A 24,095-nucleotide genomic window follows, 5' to 3' on the forward strand; every position below is an offset into this window, starting at 1 on the left:
ATAATAATCTTTACGAAATAAACATCAATAATAACTTTATTTCAAATAGAGTATGTTTTTGTCTATAAATTATGAGTTTTAAGACATAAAACCCAACAATCACATCATCATATAACGTCGTCACATCATCATACAACATCATTAATATCATCATATAACATCATCACATTATCATATAACATCATCACATCATCATATAACATCATTACATCATCATATAATATAAAGCATAAATGACACGTACAAGAACCACTAAGGACGTGTCATAATATATAAGACAAATTTTTTGACCGAGCCGATAATAAGGCCACTTACTTGGTTGACATTTGCCAAAGTTCTATCTAGCTCCAAATTTCCTTATGTTTATCTTTCGAATTCGTTTTCACTTATATCGAGGCTTTGCCTATTTTGAATATAAACTTAATTGTCTAAGTAAAAATTAGATTTCATGTTTTCATTTTTTCTAAATTGTGTTTAGCAATAAAACTTATATTAAAAAAATGTTAATATTATTTCATGTTGTTTAGATCTTACAATACAAATATTGATATGGAATCAACCCAAGGGAAAGTATAGAATAGATTACCTTGATGATCAAGATCAAGAGTAAAGAAAACTTGTTTCTAAGCTCGTGATTCAAATCACTCCATAAGAGGTTTAATCAATACCATTTGAATGATTCTAACCTGAAATTCTAAACACAAGAATTTGTAAAAAAAATCTTAGTTCTCAACAAAGCTAAAAAAAATAGAAATTTTTTTTTATTCCAAGATGTGATGTCTCTAATCAAAGAAAAAAGATTTTCTATAGCCTTTACGACCATAATCTATGTGACACATAACTCCCAAATTAAATTAACTAGTAAATAAGAAATACCATAACCTCCATATTAAAAGGACTAGTTAGTGGTGAAATATGGTAACGTACGTGAGTTACAATATAACCTTAACTCCTATATTAAAAACTAGTTTAAATATGACAAACAAATATTTAAATTATAATTAAAGAGTGCAAGGAAAGAAATGGGCTTATTAGTCATTCTGGGACTAGTTCTATAAATTTATCTGAGTTCATTAAATGTAACTTAAAGTACATTTAATGCATCTCTTTCTTGAAGCTCAACTTTGCACAATATATAAGTTGGTCTCCAACGTCTTCTAGAATTTTCTATTATGACCTCACCATAGATTGAATATAAGTATACAAGATTTCTTGTAACTTATTGGCTCTCGTCCTTGTAATTGGACCTTGAGGTATGAAGTTCCTATCAAGTTTTAATGTTATATTTCCTAGGTACCATCAATATGATTTTTTAGATCTTCCATTTCCTTTATCCCTGTCCGTTTTACTCTTTGGTGTTTCTCAATGTAATTTCTTTTCTTTTTTAGTTATGTTCACAGTTTTTTTCTTTTCAAGTATCTTTGGCCATTTTTACTGATCATTACATAACTTACTAGAAATGTAAATCTTGATATTTAATTTCTAACTAAAATCTAAATAACTAAATTCTAAATATTCTAAAACCAAATTAGAAATTTCTCATAACTCAGTGATTTCCGAAAATAGGATAAAAGAAATAAGGTAACTTATTGTGATTTCCTATAAACCAAATTGGGATAAAAGAAAGAAGGTCAAATATTATCAGGTAAATCTCAAGTATGTGTTTAGACGTGGGTGCATCTAGAGGCTGGCTTAGCCTTAGGATCTAACTATGAACGTCATTAAAATGTAAAATGACGTTTAAACTCTCTAAACATTGTAAAAGCCTAATAAACCTTCACGATACCCAAGAAACTTGAAGAGAACTTACGAGGCCGCAATCAACATGAAAGAAACTAATTTAAGGAGTCGTTATTGTATGTAGAAACGGGTCAAAGACCATAAACTCTTCTTGAGAGAGGATGAGGGAATACATAAGTAGGCGACATAAGGAACTACTATTGTTTATAAAAAAAGAAAGTGGTCAAAGCCTATAAACGGGTGTTAAGAGAAGATGAGGGAGTACATAACTAGAGAACGTGAGGAATTACTACTAATGGCCAAAAATCATACACTCGCCTTGAGAGGGGATGAGAGACTATATGAGTAGAGAACATGATATCAACTACGGTGTGTAGAATAAACCTGAACCTATCAAGTAGATAATATGAGATAACTTAGGGAAGCCCTACGAAAAGCTTTTGGTAACTTACTAGGTTAATGATGCAATGAGAGCCTATCAAGTACTTTGCTTATTGAGTATTTTTATACTCAACCGATATTCGCACGTTGTTGGCCGAGGTAGGAGCATTCGAGAGTTGCATAGTCATAGAGGGGATCGTTCTAGAGTTTCAGTCCATTTTTATAGTTCGAGTCATTTGTATTTCATTTTGTATTTGTATTCCAAACCCCTCTTTCCTTTTGTAATAAATTTTAACAACATTGTCGGGTAATTGATTTCGTTTCTTATTTAATTATCTTATATTCTTGATAATTATTTTAACTAAGAGGGTCAATTATTACCTTAGAAATTCTTAATCCAATTATGTCAAATCAACCTTGTAAGGCTCATTCTCTAAATTTTAATTCGCATTACATTTCTTTTTCTAAATAAAATAAATGAATTGTCAATTCAATTGTGTGGAAAATAATCTTACAGGATTCAAAATATTAATACAGACATTTTTGTGCACATCACCAAGCCATGCTTTGAAAAAAAAAAATAGTTTTAATTTTTTTAAAAACAAATTTGGCTAATAATGCAAATATTTCCTTATCAAAGAAATCATTGTAAAAAAATATGAAAAAACAAGTCTTATTTTTTAAAATTGAAAAACAGACATTACGGATAGTTTCATTTATTTGTTTATTATTATTATAATTATTATTTTGTTTAATAAATTTATGAGTATTTTAAAAAAATGAAGCCAAATTTAGAGTTGCACTCTTATATGGTATATAATCAATACAAGGAAGTCAATTATTCACAAGTGGTTCATAATTATAGATAAATCAAAAGTTTATTTTGCCTATGTAATTACATATTTCACCTTAAGTTCCACTTATTTTCTAACGAACAATTTTTTTATGATCCAACCATAAACCAAGTTCATCTCGGATCAATGAGAGGGTAAGGTCCCTTTGTTCAAGTCCCAAAATTTGTACGGGAGAGAACAACCCATTTACTTTTAGTATTGAATTCCATCTCATGATATTATTTTTTTTAACTCCCTAGTCAAGTTCCCAAAATGGTAGGCATATTGAATCGGCTACAATAGTCATTCTCACCAAGCCTTCACAGCCACGAGTTCATAACTTACTGAGATTGAGATCGAATCACATATAATCATCATTTGAAATATTAATTTTTTTAATTAATGGATTTATAAATAGAGATTAAATATTTCTTGGTTCGGTCTTATACAAACTCGTTATATAGGATACCCACGCTCACATGTCATCACATTAATTATTTGGATAAAATCATTTGTAACGATTACAAATTGGGTCGTATCAATAGTGTTATTGCGATAAGGAATCTAACCTTATCCATATCTATAGACCCTCTAAGTTATTATTTGAACACTATCCTCCTATATGTCAACCACGTACAGTTTAAGATTATATTAATTACCTTAGATTTTCATACCATAAGTAATATTAAATCGTAAATAAAATAATAAAAATTAATATTAAATAATTAAATAATTAATTATGAGACTGATGGCGTTGTTTGAAGTTTTGTATGGGCAAAGGTATCGAGCACCGGTCTTCTGGGAAGAGGTAGGTAGGCAACAACTTTTAGGGTCAAAGTTGATTCAGGTTACTAATCCAGCTGTACAGAAGATCCGGTAGAGATACTAACTGCACAAAGCCAGTAGAAGAGTTTTCTATAGGTGAAGCCACATGCTCTATGCGTGTGAGTCCCTTTTTGATCCGATCTACCTTCTTTTATGATTTTTTTTCATTTTGATTTCAATACTAATCTTATTTTTATTTGAATTAGGACCTTTCAGAAATTTCCAGAATCTAAGGGAACTTTTCTAATTGGTAACTGTACTCGAGAAAACATGTGACAATCAAGTAAGTAACAACACAAATTCTAGAAAGTAATACTCATAGGGATTGCTTAGAATTGCATGCATGCTAGTAAATCTAAACCATAGGTGGATAGATTTGGTATGACCTGAGCATAGTACGATTGAATAAGCTAGTGAATAATCATACTTGCTGAGGATGTCTAATTTAATCCGCGTTTGATGTAATAGACTATATTTCTAGTACTTTTACATAATTTGTTGAAACGAAAGATGAAAATTTGTGTATCTACGGTCCAGGAGCTTGATGGATGATATCACTTTGTCGAGCATGTGTGGTTGCATGCATGATTGATTGTAGAATGACTCTAGGTGATTAAATGTGTGATTCTCCTTATTGAAAATTAGTAGAATTGGTTTACAACGCTGGTGAGAGCATTAGTTTAGCTATACTATTCCCTAAGATGGAATGCCACTAGTAAACCGAGTGCATTAGAATTGCGAGAGATGATCATAGGGTGTGACCCCTAGTACTCTCAATTGATCTAAACTAGGGGAGTCGAAATTGGAGAACCTGAAGACGTGAATCCATGTCAAAACAGCCAAACTACCCTAGAGACCCAGAAAGCCACTATGGTAACCCTAGAAAACAAAGGTAACATCTAAGACGATAGCAGTCAGTTCAATGTCCATAGAGCTTCCACATCCCTTCCCACTTTGGGATAATACCGTCGAGCTAGATGTGAGGGTAGTTAGGGATGCATGACTTGATAGTCTATTTGGATTACCCTACGTGGTGGACCCGTCCTAAAAGTCGTTGATAATGTTGGTAGTCAGCGAAGCTAGCACGTATAAGAGATATTGCACTCGATCTTGGGCAACTACATGACTTGTGGGATGGATTTGTCAACTACTTTTCATGGATGATAAGGAGACCAACACTCACCATGTTGTCCCCAAGTGTTAGAGAGTGTTCTTTAAGGAAGTGCCTAAACATGAGACATAGATTACTGCTATGTAGACCAAACTAGCTAGATCCTAAAATAAGCTCATGGTCTCCAGTTAGGTCAATGATGCTATAAGTAGGTTACTTTTGAGTATATTTATATACTCAACCCTTTCTAATTTTTCTTTTTCAAGTACATGATGTTAGTCACATCCTGTTTTTTATACTTTGAAATTCGGAATCTAACAATTTACTCCTCAGTTTTAGTCTCGACTGGGTGCTCTTAAATTCATCATCCTAGCATATTGTTCTTTGATTTGACTTAGCCATAATTCAATTTTATATATGATAGTCCATCTTTAAAAAAACCTAGCTGAAAGTCTATTCATGAAGTCAACCTAACTTAATCATCTTAAAATTAGTTTTAAACCATGCTAAATATTATTACAAATTTGGCTACAATAAATTCAAATGTTTAATTTGGAAAGGTAAAAACTATGGTTGTAACACCATTAAAAAAAAAAAAAATCTATTTCAGCCTTTACTTTTTAATTCTTCTAACGTTGTTTCCTAAAATATTTTGGGGCTAATTTAGAGAAAATCATGAATTTATAATTAAGGAATACTGTCTCCATTTGTATGAGAACTTTTAGAGAAGCGGATCATACTTTGTAGAGAGTTGTGATTTCTAACACAGATATCAATAATTCCTTCTTGCAAAAAAAAAAAAAAATATATCTTAGTTTTGTTGCAATTATTTAGATTTTAATTAGAAATAAAATATCAATAACCATTTACGTGAGTAAATCATGTAAGGATCAATAACAATTTTTAAAAATCGATTAAAAATGGCAAAATTAAGTGTGAAAAGAAAAAAAGAAAAAAAATAAAAAGAAAAACACAACTAGAAACATAGATGATCTCGTAAAGTATTAAATTGTTGGTAGACGTGATTACAATATTACGCATGTAAGCATGAAATAATATTGACATTTTTTTTTTAAATTTAAGTATTACTGCCAAACACAATTTAGAAACAATAAAACATTGAATTAATTTTTTACAAGGCAATTAAGTTTATATTCAAAATAGTTGAAACCTCGATATGAGTGAGAATGAATTTGAAGGATGAAAGTAAGCAAATTTGGAGCTAGATAGAACTTTGGCTAAGGTCAACTAAGTAAGTGGTTTTACTATCAGCTCCATCAGAAGACTTGCCTTATGTATGACAACAAGTACCCAATGACCCTTGTACATGTCATTTATGCTTTACGCTATATGATAATGTGATGATGTTATTTAATGATGTGATGATGTGACAATGTTGTATGATGATGTGACTATGTTATATGATGATATGAAATGATGGCATGATGATGATAATGCATGATAACATGATGGCATAAAATGCATGATGATGAGATGACTTACTATGATGATATTCCATATTAAGATGATATGCATGTATTAAATGTCCTAATGCATTGTGACAACAAGTTTTCTAAGACACATCTCTAATTGATATTAATGATGATGAATGTATGAAGGTCAATGTATGCATGTTACCTAGTGTAATGTGTGAATAATGTATAGGGTTGTGTCATAAATATGATTTAAAACTATAGGGATTTTATGCATTTTGTGTGTATATAAACATCAGGTTACTTCCCCATTTATTGAACATGTACACTATGATGATGATAAGATCATGTCTCACATGACACTCGAGGGTCTGCTGAACTTCGTACATCGTTACAGGCAGCTAGCTCGACCATGATGGATTTAGGGGGTGCAAACCGTTTGGGGATCCATGCTCGATGTAGGTCGTGTGTAGGGAAGTACTACACATCTAGTTTTGACTGAACTGGAGGTCACCCCAATGATGGTTTTAACGATAGGTCCTTAATCATGAGTTGCATGTCTTCGCATTCCCGGCTCCAATAGTGGACTCACTTACTAACTATTTCTTAAAATAATCAAATCGTGTGCTACTTCTATTTCACGTAAAGGCAAGACACTCACGTACGGGGTAAACTATTCTAATTATTTATAATTAGATTTAGGGTGATGGAGTACTTTTAATGGCGAAAATTAATTCTATCATCCCTACAAATTTTACACAATAATTGTGTTGCAAAAAAGAAAGAAAAAAAATTGGTAAAAGTACTTTTAAGAGAAAAGTAAATGACAGTACACTGCTTTATTGAGTATAATTTGCTCAAATACTTAAAAGCTGTGTGTCTTAAAATCACTTCTATAATCTTTTTACTTTTCGACCTAAAAATACTTATTTTAAAAACTGTTCTAATAAGTCACCATAAATTGATTCATTATTGAACACTTTTTATTATTAAATTTATATTTTAAGTTTTTTTTTTTTTTTTTAATGTAAATTTGTTAATTTTTAGAACTTTTTTCAACCACATTAAAAGAGAGTAAATTTGGAAATAATTAATGAACAAAACATGTTTTTGCTACTGTTCAAGAACATTTTAATATGGAGTTGTTGAATCAAAAATTCCGACTAAGTTTTCAAATTAATTGCTAAACTAAAATAATTAGATTGAGGAACATTTACCAATACTCACATTTACCTTAATGTCACATGCCCTCCTCGTGACCAATTGATTAGGGGTGTTCATATGACTCCAAAACTTAACCAACTCGAATGGCTTGGGTTAAATTTTTTTTTTTTTTTTTCTCAATTTGGGTTGTATTGAATTCTTAAAAAATCAAAAAAATTGGGTTTGTTTACGAGTTAGACATATTTTTGTCTAGGTACACTTGACCAATTTGACTAACCCGAAAATATGGTTGCAATCCATCTCTATTCTACTCTGCTTTTAAAATTATTATGAAAAATTAAGAATATTTAATATTTGCAATCATGAAATTTTAGTTATTAATATATCGTAAGATTCTTCCCAATAATTAAAAAAGCAATAACAAAATAACCTAACTCAACCCGAAAATAGATCGAGTTTGTGAACTCTTTTTGTTTTGGGTAACAAATTTAGGCGTAATAGTCTCTCACTCTCTGTCTTCTCATCCCTTTAATCAGGTACGGCCTGTTTATTTAAAATTAGGTGAAGTCCCCATCAATTTGGACAACTTTGTAAGTTAATCGCTTCAAATATTCAAAAATGTCCACATCTCCCAATCCTATTACAAAAGTAAATAACAAAAGTAAATAAACAAAATTGTGAGAGAACGAGTAAAACATGGGATCATATTCGAATGAGAGCTATTACAAACTAAGAAAGATTTAATGTCGATCTTAATCTTAAACACGGAGCATTATGAACTCAAATATTTATTTATTAAAAAGGAGAGAAATAATTTGAGAGAGAACGTTTCCCAAAGCAAGGAAGGAAGGAAGTATTAAAGAAGAAAGCATAGGGGTAATTAAAGAGCTAGGAAGGTAGAGACATGATAACATAACATGCCCCCATAAGCTTTGTACATATATATATTTATATACATAGAGCATAGCATAGCATACACACTTGTTGTATGTAAGTAAGTAAGTAAGTAAGTAATGAATGATGAATGACACCCTTGTCCTTGCTTTTGGTTTAATAATATCATATCATTCCTATGCTTACTTCAACAAAAAAGTAACCTAAATTTAATAACAACCAAAAACAATGGTATTATTGGTGATGCCCTTATGCAAATTGGTTGCCCTTTCTTCAACATCATCAAAACTCATCTACTCTCCTTAGGGTTTAATATTCATACTCTTCAAACTACAATCATTCAAACCACCCCACTCTTTCTTTTTTCATTTCAATTGCTCTTCTTCATTCTTCACAATCAAGTCGATTCTCACGGACAATTACTGTTTGAATTTCTAACTATTAGGTGCACGTGAAAGTTTTACATTAGCTACGGAAGGGGAAATCCATTATCCACCGTGACGATAGTTAGGGTGCTTTGAAAAGTAATGTATGTCGAAAGGTTTTTTTTTTCTTGTTTTTTCTACCCACAGTCACTAAATCCTTACGTTAAACATTATAAAATGACATAACTAATCTCTTTAAAGTTATAATAGGGCTATGAAAAATACATTGATATAGCTTTTAGTTTAATATTACCATCGAAACATGAGCGAAAATTAAGAACAACAACATATAAGATTAGAAGTTTTTTGACATTTTTTTTATCAATAGTATATTTTAAAACCAATATAAAAGAAGAATTGGCATTTGAGGTAGGTGTTAAATTATTAAGTGTAATTATATTGGTCCTTGTTTCTTCCAAAGATGGGGGTATGCATTTATTTTGGGTGAAATTTTCTCTTCAACACTTAATTTCTTTATTTATATGTTAAATGCTTCTAATTAACTCTATCAATCCAAACGTCAAACAATAATGCTGTTTAAGGTTATATATATATATATATCTATCGAACACTAATATGAAATTAAGTTTGAAAAATGTAATTATATTTTAAACTTACCAAATATTGGTTTATAAATGAAATTTATGATCTAAGAATTGGACACTCAAAAGTCTGTCCTGCATTTATTGAGAATTACGTCTCTATTATACAGTGCAAACTTAACCTTTAGTTTTTAATTTTAATAAATTCAACTTCGAGATAGCGGTGACAATTCAACTCATTCGAATTATTCAACTTAAATTATAAAAATTAAGGAAGAAACGATAGAAAATTTAAGGTAGTTTGTTGATTGAGAATTTTTTATACTCCAACTTAATTCGACTCTTTATGAAAATTAATAATGTTTGAAATAGAGACAATATAATATGATAAAAGGAGGCAAAATTAATAAGCAAGAGAGGTTACTAACATTTGTGTGGTTATGTTTGTATGTGTTTTTGAGGAGTAGGGATTGGTTTGGTGAATGATATACATATCCCCCAGACCAAATGATGGGTTTAGAAAGAGAGAGATAAAGAAAGAGAGGGTTATATGTTATAGGGCATAGACGTAGGGTTATAGGTTACCCAGTTTTGTTCAAGCTTTTTAGGACACCCTCTCTGCCTTTCTACCGCCCTTCCCACAACATGTTCTTATCGGACTTTTAAACACCAAATCAAAAGAAACCCACAAAACAAAATGTTTAATTTAGGGGAGAGGGGGGAGAAGAATTTGTAATTAAGGTTATGGATTGAGCTTTCAGAATTTTGAGGAACATGAGGAACATGAGGAACATGAGGAACTAGATGAACATGTTTTGAGTATATAGGTTTAAGCAAATGCTACAATATGTTCTCAATTCAGATCATGCCCAGAAAATATTAAAGAAAAATGTGTTGAATAAAAGAGAGGAGGAGAAAATTCATATATGATGGAACCTGTTCTCTTCAATTGTGTTGTTGCAGAGAAGAGATCCGATCCAAATTCAAATCCAAATCCAAATCCAAATCCAAATGCAACTAATCAAACCAAATCCCAATTCAACGAGAAGGGCTGTTTCCCTCTCCTTGAAACGCTGCCGTTTGACAGATCTTCTTCTCCTCCATCCTCTGTAGCACACTCCATATTGACTCCGAAGAGTCTCAGCCGTTTCGCAGCACCGGAGGTGGGTTTCTTAATCCCCATGGAAGACCCTTCACTATGAACAACAATTTCCGAAGAAGAGGACATGGAGGTGGGTCTAAAATAATACATGGAAGAATTGTTGTTATGAGGAATACCCAAATTAGGGATTTCGAAGGCGTAATTGGAATAGAGGCGGTGGTGAGGCGGCGGATGCGCCGGTGGAGGCAAGTGGCGGGCGGTGGCCCAACGGAGGGATTGTGGGAGGAAGAGGAGAGGAGGGTTGGAGAAGTGGTGGTGAGGAGGAGGAGTCAGGGCGTTAGGACGGCGGCGCCAGTCGATGAAAAGGCGATCCCTAGCGGAATCGCCAACACCACGGTGGAAGGAAACGACGTCGCCTGCATCAAGCTTTTTTTCCTTGACAAAACGGCTCCAGCCTTTGGTCATCACGTAGCTTTGGCTGCTGTTCCAGTAAGAGTAACGGAAGCGCCAGGGCTTTCCATTAGGGTCCTCGAAGTTCAAGATGAGGCCCTTGTCGTAGGTGGCAGAGTCCAAAGGGAAGTATTTCTCGGCGTGTTGTTTGGGGATGACCAAACGGTTTAATTTCCCGACATCGCTTGGAGTGACAACCTTGTCGAACATGTGCTCTCTCTCCACAACGCCAAACCCATTAGTTTCCATCCTGAGGGATAAGTCCATGAGAGGGTGGTGATCCTGGGGTTGATTTATTGGAGGGTGTTGAACCCATTCCTGGTTTTGGGTGCGTGAATTTGGGAAGAAATCGCATGCAACACCCCGGATTTCATCATCTTCTTCCTCTTCTTCTTCCTCTTCTTCCTCCTCCGAGTAGGCGTTTGATTTGGTAAGAAATTCCATGTGTTGTTTGAGGTAAGGAAATTGAGGTGAAGTAGATTATAAGATTGCATACACACACACACATAGAGAGAGGGAGAGGTATAGCCCTGTGGTAGCCCCTACGAGATTATGATTATGATTAAAACAAAAGTAAGGGGATGATAAAGCAATAAAAAAAAAAAAACAAAAGGAAGAGAAATTAGGGTAAGTGGTAAAAGAGGGAATAAGGAGGAGAATAGGGGTATTTAGGATTGAAAAGAAATGGGATGAAGATGGTGGTGGTTTAGGGTTTAGGGCAGAGTGTTGTGGGAATGAAAATGGTCCTGCTCCTTCTGCTTGTGCTTCTGGTGTTGGTGTTGGTGTTGGTGGTGGGTGGGAGAAAGAAAAGAGAAAAGGCAATAATAATGTATGAAGATGAGGAGTGTGGGAGTGGATATTAAACAGATTAAAAAAGGGTACCCAATTCTCTACCCCATACATATCCATCTCTCCATATCTCTCTATCTATCATCCACCCCCTCACTCACTGCAAAAGATTCTTTTTGAGTTTTTTTTGCATTTGGTCCCCATTCCCATTCCCATTCCCATTCCCATTCCCTTTCCCATTCCCATTCCCTTTCCCTTTCCCTTTCCCTTTCCCTTTCCCTTCCCTTTCCCTTTCCCTTTCCCTAGCCCTCCACCTTAAACCCCCCCATTGCTACTTCATTTATCAACTCCTTTTCCTTCTTCATTTACTTTCCTCCTAACCATATGTTTCTCTCCTCCCTAACCTAACCTTCCTTCCTATCCCCTTTCTTAGATAGTACCCGTCTTCTAAAACTTTTTTGGACCAATTCGAAATTTTTAACTGTGTTTTAGTGGATGATTTGAACCATCTAAATAAACCTCACGATATTATACGTTCACAAATGTCAAATATTCTTAGTTTTCATAAGAATTTAAAAAGTATAGTAGGGTCGAGTTGAGTTGGGTAGTCTAAGCGGATCGAGTCACTCTTATTTCATTTCTTTAACTACACCAATCAAATCCTTAATATAAAACCAAAACAAGTGAATGAAGAAAGTGGGTTTTAAAAGAGGGAACCAAAAGAATGAGCAGACGAGCTCTAAATTAGGCAAAGTAATAGGAGAAGTATATGGTATTCCAAAATGGGTTCAGTTTAAGCTTTAGAGATGCACAAAAATGAGAGGAAAGTGACGAGTTAGGTATGAAAATGAGTAATCTTGTTTCCCCCAAGTTAGGCAAAGCCTAGTATGTAGCTGCCCTAAATTGTATGCAAAAATAAATGTCTATTCTCATGCTACCAAAAGGAGGACTAAAGGTATTCAGAAATTGAATAACTTGGTTTGGGACGCATGATTACCAAACATTATGATTTCAAATAATAATAAGTTATAATATTACAATAATCCAAAGAGTAATTTAAATGAAGCTGGTTTTGGCGGCGCTATGAACATAGAATCCAAAGAAGGTGGAGAGTAATTTTAAGGTTGGCAGTAAAATCCTCGTAACTAAGTCATGGCCAAAGAAAGTTTATGGTGCAAAGGAGACGGGAGAGTGTGTTAAGGTCAATTTTAGAAAACACCAACTTTCCCAATTTAGTCACCCAAAATAGCTTAAATTGGGTGTTCTTTATTCAACCACATCAACTCCAAATTGTGTGCTCAAATCATTTCTGGGACTTCCAATCTCCGACATACAAAAATCACAACACAAAAACAAGATCAAATTAAAAATAAGCTCAAATTTTGTTCCATTTAAATGAGTCAAATGCTCGAGGCAATTCTCTTTGTTATTGTACGGTCTTATGTTGCTCTCCCACTTCGATTAGTGGTCAGCAGTCATCTGAGAAAAAATAAATGAAGAATAGGGTGTATTCATTAAGCAACGTACTTATAGGTTATCATTGCATCCCTATTTTAACAGGGGCATGCTTTTCTTTTGGTTCTAGAAAGTTCGAGTCTAATTTGTATAGCTATCTAAGCTTCGAGGGGGTCTCAAACTTTCAAACATTTCTCTGGTTTTATTCTCACTTATTGGAGTCTTTGCTGTAAATGATTGGTATTATGGCTTAAGATGCAACCTCGTTATATCTCATAAGACCATATGGTGTCTCATTCTGAACATTATTGTATAAGGTTAGCCGATGAACCTTTCACAAGAATCACCATATAGTCAAAAGTATAGAGTAGTCCCTGGCCTCTTCTTAGGGAAAGTTTACATTGCATTGACCTCGTTTAGGTAGCCCGGGATCATCTCCACACATAAGGAGAGCTACATAAGTAGTCCTTTATCCTCTCTTAGAATGAGTTTATGTAATTGGGGACTTGGCTTCCAATCCGTTTCTACACATGATAGTGGTATGCATCACAAGTTAAACTACTTATACTGTCTGTTGTGTTCTCTCAAGACAGATTTATGAAATCACAACCTAGGCTCTTGACTTGTATCTACAAATAAAAGTAACTCCTCGAGTAGCAAAAATGATTCTATTTGACCTTAGTCAATCTCGACTGTACAAGTTTCTAAATTCCTACTCTTTGGAGGGAGGCAGTCGAGCTCTAGTTATATCATTCATGATGCTAGTAGTTCGGTAGGAATTCTTAAATTTCCTTGGGAACTGTGGAGGTTACTAAGTTCTTAAGGCATCTATATAGTTTAAATCTCGAACTCACATTTCTAGGATGCTGGGGATTAACTCCTCAAAGCTAATCTAGTTTATAGAAGAGCTATGACCACGACCACTAATCATCACTTACGATCTTAGGGTGCTCAATCTATTAGAAACATTTTGACCTAAGTTAACGTGAAATTAACCTATATGTAGCACCCTATACTTAACTTGGTATATTTATACATGTTTGGTTAGAGAGACAATCATATCAATCACCTATAACAGCGAAAACATTATTTAAACATTCATGCAGGCTTAGAAAGAAGATAACTTCCATCAATTACTTAGAGCATAGATCACACTAACTCGTGAATGCAAAGTTGAAAGTTCAAGAAAATATATGTTACGGTGTATGAAATATTTTTAATAACGACAGTCCATGAGACACAAACATAAACATTATAAGAATTTGAAAATAATTATTTAAAAGTCAACTAGTAGAGAAACAATGTTTTAATTAAATTTGTCTCAATGCCGTCTGCAATTGGAATCTTTAATTTCGTAGTTCTTAGGCTTTGAATTTTTTGATTCTACTAAGGGAACCCATTTATTAAACCATTTATTAAACCATTTAAATATTTGTTTTATTTAAATATTTCAAATTTAAACTGCTCACTTTTATTCATCAACATTAAAACCTATATTTTTGATGGTTCAACTTTTAAGATATTATATTTTTGAACCATCATTTTTTACCTCGTTTTTTAATAGTCAAATAATAGGATCACAGACTCACACTCGATCTAGATAAAAAAAAAACACAAAAATAAGAGAGAAAAAAACACAACAAGAAATATTGTATGAACGAATGTACAATTATAGAGATTACACTATATACATCTTCAAAACACTACCTAACATAATAATATACATAGGTTAATTTACATAGTCGGGTAATATATTTGGTATATAACTATATAAATTACATAGTAATTTACTATGTATAGTCATTGAGTAAGCGCTAGTAAACATCAAACTCCATAACTTAACAATCCTACCACTCATAGACTAGTCAATTTAAAACTTCATTCCCAAGTAATTCTCATCACCAACCAATACTTCCCACAACCTTAATTTTCCTCACATTTCGTCATCATGTCTGCAATTTGCACCCTCTTAAAGGCATATCATCTACTTTTACTCACTTGTAACGAAAATTATATAATCTTCTTATATGTTTTGTTTTTAAACGATTGATCGAGTTTTTCACTGATCATATGACACTATAACTATTTGTATAAAGAATATTTTCATGCAATATCTTTCCTAATTCTTCTAGATAGTCCGTCGTTCATATCATTTTCTATGTCATATCCTGAATTAAAACAAACAACACAACACTGTACAAAATAAAATTTAATTATAAGTCAGTGCTGTTCAAATTTATTACAAACAAAACATGGGTTTGAGATATAATTATGAGATGAAATACAAATAACTAAAATAAAAAACAGATTAATGTTTTGGAATGACCCTTTGTGACTGCGCAGTTTTTGAATGCTTCTCCACCTCGATCGACAACTTGCTAACACCTAAAAGAGAAAGCGAAAAAGGTTTAGTATAAAGACTACTTAGTAAGCAACCTACTTATAGGCTATAATTGCATCTTTATCCTAGCAGATATCCATAAAGTTTATTCTTGACTCTAGAAAGTTCGAGCCTAGTCTCTATTGTTATTTGACCATCCACGTGCCTTCAAGTTACAAGCCGTGCTGTAATAATAACAGTTTAAAAAAATAAAAACAATAAAATAAGTTAATTAATCAATTTATTTAAAATAAAATAAAAAATACCCAGTTTCCATTTCTCCATTAACCTCTCACAACCCTTCCCTAGGGTACCTCAACCAACCCCTTATCAAACCACATAGTAATTCCTTAAAAAAGAGACATAAAAAATGGCCCATAATCTCATAAGGTATGGGCCATTTTTTATGTCTCATAAGATCCCGATAGTTTTAGGATATATTTTTTAGAGAAATCTAATATTTTTTGGAAAAAGATTTAGATATTTTAGGAATAAATTATCGAGCTATAAATACCTCCACTCTACCTAGGTTTTCATCCAAAATAAATCCAAAACAAAGAGTGTAGTAGTTTCTACAAAGTGCCTTGTAATCTCTTCTTAATTTGTGTTAATAAAGAGTGAGTGTTTTCACAAAAAGATGTGTTCAACAATCTAGTATAAGAGCGAGGGTGTAGATTGTTTGATCTCTTGAAATTCTTAGTATGCTCTGTAATTACAAATATATCTTATCTTTCATATCATAAACGATTTCTTGAGATTATTAGTGAGTGAATATCTTTTGTGTCGTGAGTAGTTTATGACTCTACAAGTTTTGTGTCAAAAGAGCTTGTTTGGCATTACTGAGGTATAACCAACATGATAGGTGATTTTCAAATTGTTGGAGAAATAAAAAAATAAAAAAACTTAACGACAACAACTACAACACGTTAAGCAACATGCATGATATCTTGTTTACAAGGACAGGACCTTTGGTTGGTCTTTGGCGGGAGTGAAACTTCGCCGCCAAAGGAGGATTCTAATGGTGTCTTGCGCAAATAGATGATAAAAACAGACAAAACAATGTTTTCCTTTAAGATTACAATTTGAGAAGGGATGTTAGATCACATTTGGGATGACAAGACACCTAAAGAAGCATGAGACACGTTCATGATGCTGTTCTCAAAGAAGAATGATACGAGGCTATAACTTTCGGAGAATGAGTTGTTATTTCACGACATGACATGACAGTTGCTCAGTACTTCCATAGAGTCAAATCGATCTTCCGAGAGATTACTGAACTAGACTTGATGTCCGCCATTAGAGAAGCTTGAACGAAAAAGATCATTATCCACGAATTGCGACAAGAATGTAGAAGTTTCATTATTGTTGTACAAGGATGATCCTCTCAACCATCACTTGTAAAGTTAAAAAAATTGTTAGCCAGTTAAGAAGTCATGGCTAAGCAAATGAGGGACATCATATTAAAGGGTGAAGAATAAGCACTGTACACAAGTGAAAGTCTGAGTAATAATAAGTTGTCTACCAAACGTGGGTACAAAAATGGTGACAAAGAAAGAAACCACCAAGTAACTCCACAACTAGAGAGAACTCATAAGAATGAAAACAAATTCTCAAGGGAAGAGATTTGAAGGTATTTGCTACAATTGCGTAAAGAAGGGTCATATGTCTAAGGATTGTTGGTCCAAGAAAAATTCTTTCGTACTTACCCTTAATATCCTAAACGAGTCTCATATTAACTTTTGTAGTATTTCGAGTCTTTTAAGATGTTGAAAACATCGTAGAATTCTTATATGGGTATTTTAATCATTTACCACCCCAAATCTTGGTTTAAATGCTCAACATATTCCAATGGTCTTGTAACTTCGTATAATCTTTTTAAACTATGGCTTAAGGTTTAAATTTAATGCTATTTAGAGGTCACTTTGGTCATAAGCCAGCTGTACATACTTATAGGGGCATTTTGATCATTTTACACCTGCCCTTGACTTAGCCTCTTATCATAATGGAATGGTCACCAAATTTCATACATAACCTTATCATGTCATATTGAGTCTTCTCCTAAAATTTCATGAGCAATAAAATTCATTTAACAAGTTTTTGTCCCAGACATTTCATTGAAATCAATATTCGCGTGGACACTAAGGTTGAAAAACTTACCCAATCTTAATCCCAAGATTTTCACTAGTGGACCTTTTTTGTTCATACATTCTCAGGGTCTCATTTTAACAATTTTCCTATAATCATAAAGAAAAGAACCCTAACCTCTTTTTTTCTTTTAACTCCTTTGAAACACCATGAATGGAGCTTAACAGAATTCTCCTCTAAAAATTGGTATTACATAAGCACGATCGATATCCTTACATGTCATAAAACTTGGGAAACTTAAAAATCCAACATGGTATTCCGATCGAGCCAATTGTAAGGCCACTTACTTGGCTGGCCTTAGCCAAGTTCTATCTACCTCCAAATTTGCTTGTTTTCGTCATTCGAATTCATTCTTACTTATGTCGAGATTTCACCTATTTTGAATATTCACTTGCTTGCGTGAGTAAAAATTGAATTCTATGTTCTCATTGTTTTTAAATTGTGTTGGATAGTAAAATTTAAATTAAAAAATATGTCAATATCATCTCATTGTAATTCAATCATACCATCCAAATATTGTTTATTATAATACTATTTCGATATAAACAATTTAATCATCTCCAAATTTTCTCTTTTCTTTCTCTCAATATTTTCTCGTTATTTACTTTAATTCTATTCACTAATTGATTCTTAATTTTTTTTTTCTTTTAAATTTGATCTAACATGATTTCCTCAGACTCATAAAAAAATTCTTAAAATTTAATTTCTAACTAACTCTAAATAATTAAACAAAATTAGGGAGATCTAAAATATAACTTAGTGTAACAAACTACAAGGTCATTTTCATTTTTGTGTCACTAGTACTCGTAGAGATATGGCTGAGGTATTTTGGGTTGAGAGATGTCAATGGTGAGATGAAAAATTGGTTACTATTAATTAATTTTCCTTTTTTTTCCCGATTGTAATAGTTGGAGGATGAAAGTCTCACTTCTGCTGATTTAGAGAATGATCATGGATTTATAAACAAAAAATACTCTCTCCATTGGTATGAGACGTTTTGAAGAAGTCCAAAGCAAAATCATGAGATCTTATGCTCAAAGTGGACAATATCATACTGTTGTGAAGAGTCGTGTTCATCTAACATGGTATAACATGGTATCACATGGTATCAAAGTCATGCCCTAAACTTATGCGAACAAAGGACTCTAAAAGAAAAGGAGTCAAGCCTCCTCGAAGGCAGTCATTAATGTCGAACAAAAGACTCTAAAAGAAAAGGAGTCAAACCTTCTCAAAGGCAATGACTAAGACTCGAAGGAGTCGAGCCTTAGATTAAGGGGAAGCGTACTTTGTTCGAGCGTAGGTGCAAAGAGGCGTACTATGTGATATCCATTATGCCATGATAGGATTGAAATGAAACATTATGTATTTCATGCTATGTTTTTCCATGCGAAGATATGTGATGGATTGACTAATGATATAGGATGAAGTTCATGATGAATACTATGTATACATGACACAATATATGTATTAAATCATGGATGAAAGGAAGAATGAAATGATTTTGATGTTATGCTGATTTTAAATCATTGGGACCTCATGTATTTATGTATGTCATGTGCATCGATATACTTTCCCGTTGTGTTATTACGGACACATACCTTCAATATTTATATTCGATATGATAAAATGTGAGTCTTTCTCTTTTCGTGGCATCCGGTGATGCATTAGCGCATTGTGCCCAACCAAACCAGGTCCAGGGAGTTCGTATACAAATTCGCCTGGTAGGTCCATATGCGCTTGCATATCACTTAAAATAAAGCTCCCTAGCTCTGTACAGTAGCCTTAGACCCCGATTCCTTCATGAAAGTTATGATGACCTCATATACTAGCCATCAAAGTACCTTGGACACCTATTTTCTTGTCTCGCTTAAGGTCAAGCCTCGTGGGTTTTAGTTAATTCTTCCGCTTAAGAGGCCCTTTTTCCACAACTTGGTTCTTACTTCTTTAGGCTTCAACTCCTTCATAAAAAGTGTTCCTTTTATTGTCAACATCCCTTAGGGAAGGAATTTGGAGTCATCCATCCCTCAAGGGACGACTTCCACAGTGGAGATCGAGTAAGCCAATGTTCTGAGTGCATGAGTTCCCTTAACTAGAAAATTCAACCTATTAGTTGGACAATTTTAGTACTCCTCAACCTTCACTTCCTTCACCAATTTTGTTCGATGCATCTCATATAGTTTGTCTACAACAATAATTATCAAGCAACATTTTGAAGTTTTGTATAGACAAAGATATAAGTCTAATGTATATTGGAAAGAAGTTGGAGATCAATAGTTACTAGGTCTAGAGTTTGTCCAGGTTATTAAAGGAGTGATACAGGAGATCCAACAAAATAGGCAAATTGCACAGAGTAGATAGAAAAGCTATGCAGATGTGTGGGGAAAGGATTTGGAGTTTGCTATAAGCAACCATGTTTTCCTAAAAGTGGCACCTATGAAAGAGTTGTTGAGGTTCGAGAAAAATGGCAAGTTGAGCCCAGGATTTATGGTCTCTTTTAAATATTGGAAAGGATAGGGCCTGTTGTATATAGATTAGCATTCCTTCTTATCATTTCTACCGTTCATAGCGTATTTCATGTATCGATGTTGTAAAAATATATACATCTTTCCCATGTGACAGACTTCAAAACATGTTTGTTGAGGGAAGATTTGAGCTATGAGAAAAGATCTGTCAAAGTGTTAGCCACTAGATGCTGCCAGAGAGATTCCTTCGATCAAAATTTTATGGCAAAATCAGTGCATAAAAGAAGCTACTTGGGAATGAGAGGACGAGATGCAAATCTCTTATCGTGCGTTATTTTGAATCTGTATTAACTTTTGAGGACGAAAGTTCTGAACTGGTATAAAATTTGTAACATCCCCCTCTGATTAAGCTATGTAAATGAATTATGGGTGTTTTTATATAAAGTTTTAAGTTATGTGCAAATCTAGAAAAGTAGCCATAAAAGGTATACTTTTGGAAAAATACCCCTAAAAGAGTAAAATTGGAAATTTGACCGACATGAAGCCATAAGTTGACTTTCGGTGAGTTTTTAAGTTTTGGAGTTTTGGACTTTAGCCATGAAATTCGTCCACCATAGCTTGAATCACATTAGGGGTCTTATACCATTAACTTCAAGGCAAAATAAGGAAAAGTTTTTAAAGGAGCGGAGAGGAGATAATCTCTCAATCGCCAAATCGAGAGCAATTTTTAGTTGAGAATTTGGGTATGTTTATTCTCGAAGAACCCGACTTTGACTCGTGATTTTTTAACCAAACTAACAAAAACCTGTCTGAAACGATTCATGCTTTGTAGGACTATAAGATTTGTGAAGAAATTGAGTTGAACAGGGATGGTTTTAATATAATACATGCGGAAGCAATTTGGATCTTAAGCACTCTTAGAACATCAATTATAGTAAATAAGTAGCATGTTCATAAGTATTAAAACTCAAGGAGTTTGAGTACTAACCTTTTGAAGTTCAAATTCCTTTTTCTTCACGAACCGATTTCGAACCATCAGTAGTGTCTTCGCTACTATTCTTCGGCCTTAGAACGGGATTGTGGAATCCGGTGAGTGATTAAACTTGGAAGAAATTTAGTATACATGAAGAGAGAGTTTGTGAGAGTTTTTCTCAAGGGTTTTCCTCAAGGAATAAATTTCATGTACCTTGATCACTATATTTATAGAGTCATATTTGCATGTTCTTGCAAATTTGAGATTACCAAATTTTGACACTCAAAATTCCACTCAAATTTGTAGGGTCTATTTAGTAAGCATGTAAGTTTGGTTAAACCAAATTTTGAGACCTCAAAATTCCACTAACTCAAACATGGATGGTTCGATTAAGTGAAGTCAACATTTTGACTTTCTTCATTTTAATTCAACAATTAATTTAAATAATTAATTTTAAATAAAGTAATATTAAATGATTAATTAAACTATTTAATTAATATTTAACATTAATTCAAATGTCAATCCCAATCAATTCCGACACATATTTGATTAATATTTAAATCTTATTTAAATATCTCTGATTCTCTCTTTTTGTTTATTTCGTAAATAAAACAAAAATGCGGTTAAATATATCGTATATATGTATGTAGCATATTCCATAATTTGAATTCGAACACTTCGAACTCACTCGTCGCATTGTTCTATGGTTTAGTCCGATATGAGCTAGCAAGGGGACCTAATGGACATATAGATCATGGGCTCCAACGATCCAAGATTAACCGGCTAAACTCCTTAACCTTGTTAACCAACATTCGTTAACTACTAGGACACTCCACTACAACCTAGTAGTTGCACTCCCCTCATTATAGATATATTTCTATCCATTTGATATAACCATGATTAGTAAGTCGATCCTTCACAGGTTGTTCGTAACTAGAGATGAGTCAATTTACCATTTTACCACTTGAAGTTATTTCTTGTTCCTTATGTCCCACTGATCCTCTAATGAACAATTGGTTTGTGGTCCAACCAGTAAACCGAATCCCTTTTAGGCCACTTAGAGGGTGGGGCGCTTGTTCAAGACCTAGAGTCAATACTTAAGGGAACTACCTCTCTTCTATCCCTAAAAGTGGATAGGAGTGAATTCCATCTTGCATCCCATGTCCCCAGCCATTCATCCAGTCTTACCCCTGAAATGGGAGGCCTATTGAGTTAGCGAACTCGAGCCACTCTCACCTAAATCTAAGGATAATTCTGAATAAACAGGAGTTGATAGTTAGCTCAGGATTAAGATCGAGTTACCTAGGTCATCGAATTAAAAAAAAAAATCAGTCTCAACAGTAAACGATATTATAAAGTGAGAGTGATTTTCTTCATGGTCCGATCTTATGCAATACTCATTGCATAGGACACCCCCACTCACATGTCTCTACATGTACAATTTAGTGATCACATTGTTTATGTCATATACAAAAGTGGGTCGCATCCATAGTGTTCTAAGGATAAAGTACTCAACTTTATTCCTGTACTATAGATCATTTTGACTATATACTTGAACTTGATTTACTCCTATGTCTATACATATAGTTCAAGTAATCATATTATAGTTAGAGTGTTCTTAGTTTATTAGATTTAGATTAATAATCGTAAAATTCACTTTATTTAATAACAATAGTTACTAAATAAACATCAATAATAACTTTATTGAAAAATACAATATGTTTTTGTTTACAAACTATGAGTTTTAGGATATAAAACCCAACAAATCATCTTCACACGTCAACTATTGTCCTAAGAATTGTAACGATCTAAAGTTTTCTATTTAATTTAAGGTCAATACTGTATACATATCATGAACATTGAATTGGAAATACTTCATCTAAACTTCCATAAAACATAATCTTTATCTTAAAACATAGTTATGGAGTTAAGTGTTTCGAAAACACTTTTAAAAATGACACAACCAAATGCTAAATAAAATAAATAAACATTTAAATTAAAAACATCATATCCTACTCTAAGTCTAAGAAAATAAATACAACTACCCTATGCATGTGTCATAGTCTCGCGTTGCGATGTTGTCATCAGCCGTACAAGAATGTCTTGCCTTAACCTGAAATAGAAGTAGCATATATCTTGAGTATTTAAAGAGTATTTATCGATAAGTGACCCCACTATTTGGGGTTAAATGCAAGAACATGCGAATGCAATGACGGGACTTATCCTTTCAATCTATTTTCCTATGGTACTATCCTAACGGGTAATTTAGATGTGTACCATATACTCTACACACAACCCATATGTGCGAGTATGGACTCACCAGTCAGTTTGCACACCACTGGGCAACCTTCTTTGTCGGGCGAGCATACTCTGGGAGCTCCTTAGGCCAGACAACCGTTAGAACTAGTAACCATCACGGCAGCATTATGTAAAACATAATGATCTTACCCCTGTCCTTTAGTGTACGCGTTCATACCATCGTGATGAAATAGGGGTATCCCCAATGCATGAGGCCCCAATATTTTTCCATTTTCGACATCATTAAATATACCTCTGCTGTCATTTTACATTCATATCATATCTTTTCTCTTTTTTCAGTTCTCATATCATGTATAATTCTAACGGGGTTATATTTTATGTCATTTATCGTGCGATTCATACAACAATTACCTCAACGGTCACACAAATCAATCTAAACATAACATATCATATCACAGTATATCGTATCATAAACATGTTAATTGATCACATATCTCGTACCATAACATCTTTCATATCATTTTCATATCATATCACAATATATATATATATATATATATACCATTTCTTCACATGTCGTATCATAATCATATCATATCGTAAACACTCTGTGGTCATATCCTTCCCTAATTTATCATAGCCTTAACATCCTTAGACATATCACAGTCGTATCGTTACCTGAACATACCTTAGTCGTAATGTTACAGGAACGCATCCTAACGTTATCGTTCT

General features: G+C 33.4%; 2 protein-coding genes across 2 annotated transcripts in view; both read right to left on the reverse strand.

The window, feature by feature from the left end:
- Positions 1-24,095, reverse strand: part of LOC111488654 (probable inactive purple acid phosphatase 29) — a 421,893-nt gene that overhangs the window by 212,713 nt on the left and 185,085 nt on the right. The window lies entirely within an intron of this gene.
- Positions 10,150-11,689, reverse strand: LOC111488675 (B3 domain-containing protein Os03g0120900-like). The gene has a single exon (XM_023136567.1). It carries the CDS (start codon positions 11,342-11,344, stop codon positions 10,370-10,372), a length of 975 nt encoding a protein of 324 aa, XP_022992335.1. The 5' UTR covers positions 11,345-11,689; the 3' UTR covers positions 10,150-10,369.

This window comes from Cucurbita maxima, unplaced genomic scaffold (genome assembly GCF_002738345.1).
Source record: "Cucurbita maxima cultivar Rimu unplaced genomic scaffold, Cmax_1.0 Cma_Scf00013, whole genome shotgun sequence".
Lineage (NCBI taxonomy): Eukaryota > Viridiplantae > Streptophyta > Magnoliopsida > Cucurbitales > Cucurbitaceae > Cucurbita > Cucurbita maxima.

Excerpts from the sequence above, each read along its gene's own strand:
- LOC111488675 (XM_023136567.1), bottom strand. The coding sequence starts at position 11,344 with ATGGAATTTCTTACCAAATCAAACGCCTACTCGGAGGAGGAAGAAGAG.